Source organism: Hibiscus syriacus, unplaced genomic scaffold, assembly GCF_006381635.1.
Source record: "Hibiscus syriacus cultivar Baekdansim isolate YM2019G1 unplaced genomic scaffold, ASM638163v2 tig00110940_pilon, whole genome shotgun sequence".
In the NCBI taxonomy this organism is placed as follows: domain Eukaryota; kingdom Viridiplantae; phylum Streptophyta; class Magnoliopsida; order Malvales; family Malvaceae; genus Hibiscus; species Hibiscus syriacus.
In genome coordinates, this window is record NW_024062923.1 from 2250556 (window position 1) to 2261786 (window position 11231).

The window sequence follows — 11231 nt, forward strand, 5'->3', positions numbered from 1 at the left end:
GATAATTACAATAATGCCCCCTATATGTATTGTTTTCAATTAAATCTCTATTTTTATTGAATATAAATAATATTTTTAATAAATATAATATTTCGGGTCAGGTCGAATCAGATTCGGATTTTATCTCAAAAAATTCGATTGAATTCAGATGAAAGATATATAATTTTTTAATCGAGTCGAATTTGACCGGAAATCTGATCCGACCCGATTCATGCCCATTCCTAAGAGTAAGTGTATATTAATCCTGTATATATACACGTAAATGTGAAGAATCTTTTTGAATTTGATAAAGTTTCTCTCTTGTTTACTAAATTGTCATTAATATAATATTATCAAATTAATTTTAAAATAATATTTTTATTATTAAATTTTAAAACATTTTAAAATTATCAAAGCTTGAACTACATTATGAATGCATGTTGCAGTTTTACTGTAATTTAAATTATTAAGTGTTCAACTATACTTATATCAATATTTTAATTAAGTACCAAGAAAATTAAGATTTAATACTATAAAATATCAATTTAAATTATTTTTATTTTTATAGTTAGATTTAAATATTTTAAAATAAATAAATAATATTTTTATAATTATTTAATTTGTGAGATTGGAGGTGTTTCTCGGCCCCTAAATATTTTATCCAGAAGGCCGAATAAAAATCCAAGATCCAAGTTCAAACAGGCCAGTTGGCTCAATAATTAGAAAATAAATTAAACATAAAAGATGAAACTTCTAATACTGCCACGTTCAAACAGGCCGTTGGAATTTTCTTATAGTGCCACGTCATTATCATATTTTCGGTGAAAACCGTCTAAAATCCTAAAAATAAAAACAAGATGATCGGCGATTTCGCTTCAGTCTTCTATTCTTCTTCCTCAAAGCTCAGTTAATTTTACTTTCTCGAAATAAATAAAATTTTAAAACCCTAGATACTTCTCAGAAATAATGGGGAACTGGTTCCACAAAGAACCGCCGCCGCCTGTGGTTCTTGTCCCTCCTCTCTTCGAGTTCCCTCCTCTAGCTGCCCGTACAAGGTTTAGTTCAATCTCCCGCTCTCTATTTATATATTTTTTAATTTATTTGCATATTTCTTTTTTTTTTTGGTTATTTTAAAGAAAATTTGGATTTGTTTGATTGCAGGATGTTGGAAACCTCCTACAATATGTTGTTTGGGAAGCTAGCTTTGAAATGCTTATTCGAAGATTATTTTGAAGAAGCTAGACATTTTAATACTATTATTATGTTGAAACCGATAGATGATCCTCATGTTGATTTAATGGCCACCGTATCCTTTTATTTTTCCGAGTTGAGAGAGAGAGAGAATTAAGAATTGATGATTGGGATAAGAAGCATTTTTTTTTAATTTCTTAACATGATTAGCTTTCAGGCCCAGTTGATCATAAACCTGATGAAAGAATTGTTGGAAATGCGTTATTTCGTTGGCAAAAGTATGTTGAAACTTCATTTTCTTTGACAAAATCCTTATTAATATTCTCCAATTGCTTCTCTTATGTGATGCAGTAATGAATTGTGGACAAATGTGTTTTAAATAATGTTATTTTTATATCAACAGTGACTTGGATGATCCTCATACATTCATGGACCTTTTTGTATCAAACTCTGATCCGTAAGGCTTTCTAGTTTGAATTACAATGTTTTGCTTTCTTTCTGCATTCCATCTGGTTTTTGCATAATTCATGGTTAGCTTTCACGTCAGTGTTTTGCAGATGAGGTCTTGTGCTTACTTTCCTACATATGGTTTTGGGGCATTTGGCATTTTGCCGTTGTTATTTAAAAAAAGGTAAGTCATATTTGTAAGTTAACCTTCGTGGTATTTTCAGCTACTTTGTTTGTCACGTTGATTCTTCTGATGAAATCATGAAACCGATAGAGTAACTGCTGAAGATTACGGTGTCATGGGATTGAGATATGGATCCGAAAGGTTATCAGCCGGAGTCACAGTTATGCCATTTGCCAGTATGTGTTTTGAATTCATTCTAATAACTACCAAGTTCCTACTTAATTTGGAATGTAATTATCGGTCAAGGTTCTGTATCACTTTATGCTTTGAGTTCCTTCACAAAGAACATCAATGAGACTATATATGTAAGGGGAAAAAGAACACTATATTTCAAAATTTTATATCCTCTGCAGTTAAAGATCAATTGCCAAGGAGTGCATGGCTCGTAAGCAAGTTGGGAAGGTTGACTTTTGGGGTTCAATACAAGCCACAATGTAAGTTTGCTCATTATCATATTCATTTTTCAAAGTTCAGAGCTTAGGACATAAAACTTATGGTGCACTGCTAAATTACTTATTGAATTTGAGAACTTGTGTGCATATATGTTGTTTTGATGAACTATAACAAATGTATATTAAGTTATCTTTGTCATAACTAGTTTTCACATGAAAAGGAGTTCAAACAGATAAAAGGAGCAGAAGTAATGATAAATAGATTTTTTGTTAGATGTAAGATCACTTATTAGGAAGGTTAAATAGGGAAGCAAGTTCTTTTCACTTTTACTGACAAAATCTGGACATCACCCATTAGTATCTACTGTTCTTTGCAGTCATGAGAACTTGGGAGGATTAAATATGCCTTTTACACGACAAAGCTGCAAGTTTTTGCTGTTGTTTATGAGAATGCTTTAACAAACGTGTTTGTTCCATTCTCTAACCATGGGAATTGGAGATCATAATTTTTAAGGGTAGCTAAACTAGAATATTCCTTACATTGAAGAGTACACCCCCTGTAATTATTTTGTGGGTTTTCTCTGTAGAGTATAACTTATTAAAGTGTTTCAATTATGGTGTTCCTTGAATGTCAGCATGTGTTGCTATCTGTCACATAATTAATGTGTGATTATATTATAGATGAAACTAAGTGTGACTTTTTATGCTTTCAGATGGAAGCAAAGATGAGATGAAATATAAAAATATGTTGAACTGGAGCTGTGCAGTTGGTTATGGAATAGGATCGGGCAGTCTCTTGAGTCCATCATTTAATTTTGGCCTTGAACTTGCCAACAGTTCTCAGGTTTGTTCACGGTTTGATACCCTGACAAATGTATAAAAATTGACAAAAGCATAAAAATTGACAAAAGCTTCATTCCTCGGAACTTTTAGATCATTATTTAGGGTGGATGAATTTTTATCTTTCATTCATGACTTGAGTTGTATTTTTAGCTAGATTTTTTTTTTTCAATTTTTAAAGCAAAGCTTTTGAATTGTCCAGTCACTTATTTAGTCGTATTACTGGAACTTAAAGTTTCATTGTAAAACTGTTTGATCAATAACGATACTGGTTTTTAAATCTTCTTGCATGCAGTTAATGGTGTTTCTTTAATCCCCTTTTCAAGTGCATATATAGTTGATGCCTTCTGTTTTCAACTTTTATTTTGTACTGATATTTTTATTTTATAATCATCAACTGCAGTTCATTGCATCATTCTATCAACATGCGGTGGTCCAAAGAAGGGTATGTTTTTACAAGTCTGTGTTTTCCAATATATTAAATGGACCTTTACTCTAAATTATCCAGTTGTATTTATCTTTTTTCGTTGAATTATCTTCTTTCCAACTGAAATTTCGAATGAAATTAATTTTTTTATTCTTCTAAGTTGAAACCTTGTTTGCATTCTGCAAAACATGCATTCCAGCCACTGTTTGGAAGGTTCACAGCTTACATAAATTGTGGTCTTATTATTTTTGTGAGCATAGGAATCTTAGTTGGGATCCAAATTTTGAATTTAAAGGCTTTATACTAAACTATATGCCTTTGATAGAAAATTATCTACATGAGAAGAAAGACTTGTTCAAATCTGTTGATGTGCCAATTTTGATTCATAAAAGATCTATTGGAGTTCAATCTGCATGCGTGCTCTATCTGTTATATGATTTTCACATTGTTTTTATTTTTTGACACCAGTTTGCGACATGATACTGACAAAGTGATTCTATGGAACAGGTGAAGAATCCCTTTGAAGAAAGTGAAATAGTTGGAATAACAAATTACATCGACTTCGGATTTGAATTATGCACAAGGTATTCCAATCAAGGAAGTTAACCTCTGATTAATACACTGAATATCTGACTTGGTAAACATTTTTGAAGGATGGATGACACTAAAACATCAAACACCATTCCTGATTCCACCTTTCAATTAGCTGCATCTTGGCAAGCCAATAAAAACTTCTTGCTGAAGGTAAAATTTGTCTTGCGATCCTGTTGTACCTACTGTGCATAGCCAACAGACATCTGCTTGCTTTTTTGCAGGGAAAGTTGGGACATATCAGCTCATCACTAGCTTTGGCAGTGAAGTCATGGTGGAAACCTTCGTTCACTTTCAGTGTTTCCGGTATGCCTTTTTATTTGCCAGAACTCGATATTTATTACCACTATGGGTAATAACGGTTTGGTTTATATCAATTTGAAAAATATTAAAAACCAAACTAATTAGCAAAGGTAATCGAACCGATCCAAACCAAATCCATCTGCTTGGGACATCTCAGCTCATCACTAGCTTTGGCAGTGAAGTCATGGTGGAAACCTTCGTTCACTTTCAGTGTTTCCGGTATGCCTTTTTATTTGCCAGAACTCGATATTTATTACCACTATGGGTAATAACGGTTTGGTTTATATCAATTTGAAAAATATTAAAAACCAAACTAATTAGCAAAGGTAATCGAACCGATCCAAACCAAATCCATCTGCTTGGTTCATCGTTTTCTAAAGTTTTAAAAATTAACTTTTTATATGGTATATTAAATTTATTTTCATTAATATTTAATATAAAATATTTGTTTTAATAAAAACTAATTATAAATTAAATTAAAAGGAAGCTTGGTTCGGCTTGAATGATTGTGATTATTAACATGTAAACTGAAAACCGAACTAAATCAAATCGAATGCACTAAGAGATAAATGATAACCAATCCCACTTTAATAAAAACAAACCTAACCCTACAGTTTGAGTTTGTTTTCTCAAGTCTTTTGTTCAGCCCTATTACATGCTGTTTAGCACTCGCGTATTTATATGATTTCTAGCAACTAGAGACTGTGTTTCTGGAACTACTGCTTACGGTTTTGGCCTCCGTGTAGACAACTTACGAGAAGCCAGGTTCATTTTTTTCTTTCCTTTGTTGAATTAAGTGTACTACCTTGATATATGTGTATGAGAAAAGGCTTCTCAGTGATCTTTATGCGTGTAATGAATACTAGCATGTCTCTTAAGTAATGATATATCTTTCTCTCTTATTTTCAGCTATCAAAGAGCTGATCCAAATTATGTAATGCTGACGCCAAACAAGGAGCACCTAGCGGAGGGCACTGTTTGGAAGATTGGAAACAGACCAATGCTAGAGTCGGATGTAAATGCAGGAAATTTCGATCAGTTGCCAAAGGAATTGAGACCCCAAGGAAGAATTTTGTAGATTCTACTTCTGCTATAGTCAATTCTCAAGTAGGGTATTACACTTATTTCCTTCTCTCTACTTAAAATCGTTTTGGGAGTTGATCATTACTAAGATTAAATTCCAGGACCTCTTTGAAAAACGGAAAATTTAAAAAAAAAAAAAGAACGCAACGTGGGGAAATCTTTTTTTCCTGCAGTTGTCTGTGTTAACAAGATTAGGTAGATTCAGAACACACCGTTCATCTTGTTATGTATAGAGGCGATTCATGTTGATGGTTGGGCAAACCTTTTTAATTATGCTGATTGGCTTATTCCCGATGAGCAAGAACTCTATTTTGATTAGGCCCTTTTGTGTGTGTTTGTTTATATGTAATAACAACGGTTGGTGCCTATTAGAGATCAGGTTTGGTTTCAGACATTTCAGGTCATAAAACTTGGATCTTTCGGATTAGTTCTTATTTGAATAATTTGGAGTTCAAGTCATTCTAGAATTAACGAGTCTAATCATTTCAAGTCGAATGCAATTAAGCCCTTGTTTGATGCATTTTTGGAAGTTACCTTTATCATATCTTTCAAGTACATAAAAAAAAGCTCTGAAAAAAAAAGTCTAATCATTTCAAAGGGGATTTCACAGATCGAAGAAGCTGCTGCGATAATCTCCGTTATAACAGTAGTAGTTCCCAGAGAAAGAAGCATAGTACATAGTCGTGAAAAAAGAGTTGCAGAAGTGAAGGAAGAAATTAAGCAGTTGGTCATACTGAGAGAGATGATTCAAACTTATAATCGAGAGTCCAGAGATCAAAAGTTCCTTCAACGAAATCGTAGTAACCGCCTCTTAGCGTTAGAGTTCCGTTCGCCAGTCCCGCTCTCACAAATGGGTAAGACAGCAAGTTCCCTATTGACACATCCACTGCTTCCTGCACGTACAACAAAAAAATTATGGAACTAGTCATCAATAAAAATGTCTAAATTACCAACATTGTCAGTCCAACCAAATAAATTCCGGTGTCTCATTATTTATTTCTTATTATTTTGTAATCTGTTAGAATAATTATTTCCAGATATTTTAAGGTATTTTACCTTCTCACAAAACTCGCATTGAAATCTCTCAGGCTCCCCGCCGTGTCGTGCTATAACCTTCGTCCTTGCGGGCATTCCAATCTTAACCCAGTCTTCGATGAAATCGCTGCATTCATCCCAATCATAATTTCACTTCAATTTCAGTTAATCAATTAATTCTACCTTTTTTTGGAGCTTTATAATGCAAGATTAACGTTTAGTCGTAAAACCAATTATTAATTAAGGCCTTACGTTGAAGTGGTTCCATCGTATGGGAACGACATCAGCCCCTTGATCCCACCGCAGGCACTGTGTCCGATTATTATAATTTCTTCGACCTGCAAACAGATGAAATCGACTCGTGTCTGATAGCTGTTTCTAACTCATTTGGACACGACTCTTTAAAATTGAATATAAACGTATGAGATATATACATACATGTATAAGAAATACATAATTTTAACCTCAAGGAGTACGAAACTTGCACCTAAATTTAGATAATATACGTTTAAAAAATTATTCACCTTGAGGTGCAAAACTGCGTATTCTATAGCAGATCCGGTTCCAGCGTATTTAGTCTGTCATAACATAGATCATGAGTTAGCAACAGGATTTACAAAAGATAATTATAACGGCCACAGCGTGATATTACATATGCTAGTTTATAATTTCAATGCATATAAAAATCAAACTCTACAATTCGATTCAATTGAATCATATATTGAGCAGTTCAACTACATACCCCCAATAGACAAATTAGAGATCCAATTGAAAATGAACAAAAATCAAGAATAAAAGTAGTTAAAATCCGAGATATTTGAATTATTCGGTTTAACTGGATGAAACGAAAATTGAATGTTTAATCGTCTTAACTTTCTATTTGATTTTGATGTCTTTTTTTATCAATATTTTATCGCAGTAATATGAATTTGTTTGCAACTGCAATACCGAAACTCGTAGAAATAAAAATGAAAATGCATATTAGCAATGGACCTGATCAAATGGTGGCACCATATTAGCAACATTGCGGACAACGAAAGCTTCACCTGGTTGCATGTCTAGAACATGGGATGGACAGACCCTGGAGTCGGAGCAGGCAACAATCATATACTGCATTCATCCATTCGTTCCAACATTTAATAACTGAGCCCCCAGATCTATATTAAGTTGAAAATCATAATATATTCATATTTACCTTTGGGCTTTGACCCCTGGCAAGCTCACCATACAAAGCGGGATTCTTTCTGCAAAGGAATTGAAAATTTCTTTTAAAGAGACGAGCTTGAAAGTAGGAGAAGAAATCAGAGTTGGGTATGATCGAGATATGTAAAATTGTCAATACCTTCAGCAGTTCAGCTCGATTTCCATATTTGAAATTCGATGTAAGATATTAATCAAATTGATTGTTTGCCGAATAGAAAATGAGTTTAATGAATTCTAGTTTAAGTTCCAAAAAGCTCTTTTAATACTAATTAGTATTAATTGAAAAAGATTTGAATATTCACATTAATTAAGTCTAACATTAAAATACTTGAGTTTATCTTACTCGGTAATCAGAAGTGGCTGATCTTGACTCACTAAACATTAAGCCTAATTCAAGTTTTTTTTAATGAAATCTAAATAAAGTGATTTATTTACACTCTTATGTTGGGATTCAAACCAAGGACTATGTATCGTTAAAGCAATTGCATGAACGAACTGGAAATCATATTTGACAAAGAGAAAGGAAAATAAGGGCAGTAACTGACTCGTATTTTTCAGTCTTGAAGTAAATGAATCCCTCTTTTATGCGCTCAACAGAAGAATCAGATGGCACCGCATTATCCGATGATGTCGCCTTCATCTCGTATGTCTTGTTTCCCATCTCTTTTCTCTGCAACCAACTCAATATAATCCCAACAATTTTTCAAACTTTTACTAGCTGGAACCGGGGGGAAATGGATCGAATTATATATTATTTGAATTTTTTAATTATATTTAATAATTAATTAAACGTTTATATTACTAAATATACTGATAAGTGATAATTTGTTAACACATTTTTAAATTAAGAAAAAATGGTTTTGGTCATTGAAAATCAAAATGATATTCAATTTAGGGTGACAATGAAGTAGAACGATTACGAATGTTTTGTTAAATTCGTTACTTCTCCACCACACTTATCCACAACTAAGATAAAATTAGAGATAATTGTCTAACTTTTTTTTTAAAATGACAAAAATCTAAAATGTATTTAAACAAAAATAAATGGAGTTAAGAATTCAATTTTTTTAGTTTCTGATTTTACAGGGACGTTATATGTATTCTAAAAAGGGCTAGGACTTAAATGACTATTCTCAAAATTGATTGAGGCTTAAAAACTAATTAAACCAGGAAGATTAGTGGTATGACTTAACTTGATTACTCTAAAATGTAAAAGGGCCTAAAAACTAATTGAACAAAAATATTAGAAATCATTCTTTTGTAATTTATTTATAATATTTTCATCTTTTAGAAGACAAATAAATATATTCTTCAAAACAAAAATAAAACATCTTTCATAGTTGTTCAGACATAAGATAAAAGCGTAAAAGAATTTAATTTTTTTCATATAACACAAGCTTACATTTTTATCCTTTTAATAATAATTATTATATATAGTTTTAATAATAATAATTTTGTAATTAGACATGATCAATAATTTACTGATAATATATATAATTCATGCACAATGAAACCAACTCGTTCATTCAAAATTCTCGATATTATTCTAAAATAATAATAACAAATCTCAATATTCATATTTTGGTCACTATATATATATATATATATATATGAATAAAATAGGAATCTGTATGGAGCACACGTCACACATACTTGAAAAAAATGTATGAAGAGAGAAAGGATACCCATTGGAATGGTTGAGCAAATGAGCAGGAGCTGCAAAACAGGTGATCGGATGAGGGTAGGAGGAGACGTGGAAGAGTCGAGGGTAGAAGTTATGGAGGCCCGTCGCAATGTGGGTTGCCGGACACTATTATAAGGTTGAGCAAGAGAGGTGGCGGTGGATGAGGTGAGGCAGCAGCCGTGGATGGAAGCCGTGGCCATTGTTTCCGTTGAGGATCATTTCTTACATAAAAGTTACTGGTTTTATATATCCTATTTTATCATCAAACAATTACTCATCGGGCATAATCATGAAAGCGAAAGCCGAGTGACTGAGAGCTTCTACCTTTGTAGATGAGGTTTGAACGTTAGAGATAATTTCTCTTTTCTCCCATGGATTCAAACCCACACAATCCTCTCTCTCTCTCTCACACCATCACCTCACTAAAAATATCGACTTTTTTTATTTGATTTTATTTTTTGTGATGTATACACACTGTCGGTATATTAGACCCTAAAAGAAGTAATAAATGGTGTTTGAAGATGGGGCAATGAAGTTGAAACAAAACTACCAAGGATCAGATAATCTTTACAATGAAAAATCAGTGGTGTAGGAGGAAGGGACATGGTGGGTGAATAAATATAGTGATGGGTAGAGTCTTCATGGAGATAAGACCCTATCTTTAAAAACATGGTCGATGCCTCGGCTCATCTGCCTGCTACTCATTGTGTCTAAGCTCCACATGTTTCACTGTCCCTACTCCAATGGGGTCTCACTAATTCTTTTTCCTTGCTCTAAATCAATCGTGATGTGTGAAAGAAGATAAAATAGTTAGGACATTATCCCCTTGGTATACCATTAAGAAGATAAAGTAATTTAATGATTCATCTACAAAATACTAAGTTGCTACGAATTTCACCATTGAAGTTTTATTTGTAAAGTGACAAATTAATAATCTGATCATTTCGGGCTTGCCAAATTCCTGGTAGGATAATTTATTGATCGTCTAATGTGATGCCCAATAATCAAAAATAGAGGCAGACCTCATAAAGAAACAACTCACTTTTGTTACATCGTTGTGGGTTGCCTCGCTAAACAAGTAGAGCTTTTCCAGACACTTATACTTCGCAATTCTACCCAAGGAGTCCACCGAGGGTGGCTTCACCCATCTCCCACTGAAAAAACCACCATTAGAGAACCGCAACAAAAAAATTTCCTAGTTGGATACTTGAAGGGGCAACAGTGTCAATACATAACTTCCTTACCTAGAAAAACGATGATCTTTTATTGTTAGAAAGTGTTCTTATATGTGTCATATGGTGTTCGTAATAATGTCAACAGGATAAAGTAATGAAAAGATTAGCCTAACATCTTTGTTGTCACCTTTACATATGTTTGAAACACAAATGACGGAGATTAATGTGGTTAGACTTCGAAATACATGCTTACCTCTTGTCACGTACCTTGGAATGTTGTCATGTTTTTGTCACTCCATTGGGGCCCATTGGAGACTATGAGCCAAAGAACAAAATGTTCCACTCCAAGTTGGTTTGGTTCTTTTTAAACCCAGAGTTTTTTTTAATACCATTAAATAAGACTTGAATGCTTTAGAACAGTTGTTAAAATTCAAAACAATAAAAATCTAGGAAGCAATTAGCTTGTGTAAAATGGACCGTATTTACATACTGATCGAGCAAACATCACCCAGACATTTAACAGATACTTTTACTACATATTTATATCTATATGATAAACCCTTGCACACGCTACTAAGAGTAGAAATTAAGCTTTCTATTCACAAAGAGACCAATTAAAGTAATACAAACAAAATTCAGCCCGTAAGAATTACATTGGACAGGTCTCTTCGTACCGAAGGGCAAAGACTATTTTGTG

The 11231-nt window shown here is 33.0% G+C and overlaps 2 protein-coding genes across 5 annotated transcripts; one reads left to right on the forward strand and one right to left on the reverse strand.

The window, feature by feature from the left end:
• The first annotated feature begins 852 nt into the window (after positions 1-852).
• LOC120147762 lies at positions 853-6170 on the forward strand. 4 transcript variants are annotated; one of them, XM_039161073.1, is made up of 16 exons: positions 853-1034; positions 1141-1285; positions 1381-1448; positions 1574-1627; positions 1718-1801; positions 1892-1977; positions 2155-2235; positions 2907-3037; positions 3437-3478; positions 3968-4044; positions 4114-4204; positions 4276-4288; positions 4505-4573; positions 5047-5119; positions 5264-5466; positions 6048-6170. In XM_039161073.1, the coding sequence occupies exons 1-15, from the start codon at positions 946-948 to the stop codon at positions 5430-5432; spliced, it is 1272 nt and encodes a 423-aa protein (XP_039017004.1). In that variant the 5' UTR covers positions 853-945; the 3' UTR covers positions 5433-5466; positions 6048-6170. The 4 variants fall into 4 exon arrangements, with proteins under 4 accessions (XP_039017004.1, XP_039017005.1, XP_039017003.1 ...); XM_039161074.1 differs by having other exon boundaries at positions 5264-5461; XM_039161072.1 differs by lacking the exon at positions 6048-6170 and adding an exon at positions 5611-5756 and having other exon boundaries at positions 5264-5461.
• Positions 6008-9575, reverse strand: LOC120147765 (carbonic anhydrase, chloroplastic-like). Its single transcript, XM_039161076.1, has 8 exons — positions 9361-9575; positions 8221-8346; positions 7668-7716; positions 7466-7582; positions 6993-7050; positions 6725-6806; positions 6494-6599; positions 6008-6330 (listed from the first exon to the last, which is right to left on the reverse strand). The coding sequence occupies exons 2-8, from the start codon at positions 8334-8336 to the stop codon at positions 6166-6168; spliced, it is 693 nt and encodes a 230-aa protein (XP_039017007.1). The 5' UTR covers positions 8337-8346; positions 9361-9575; the 3' UTR covers positions 6008-6165.
• Between the last annotated feature and the right edge of the window lie 1656 nt (positions 9576-11231).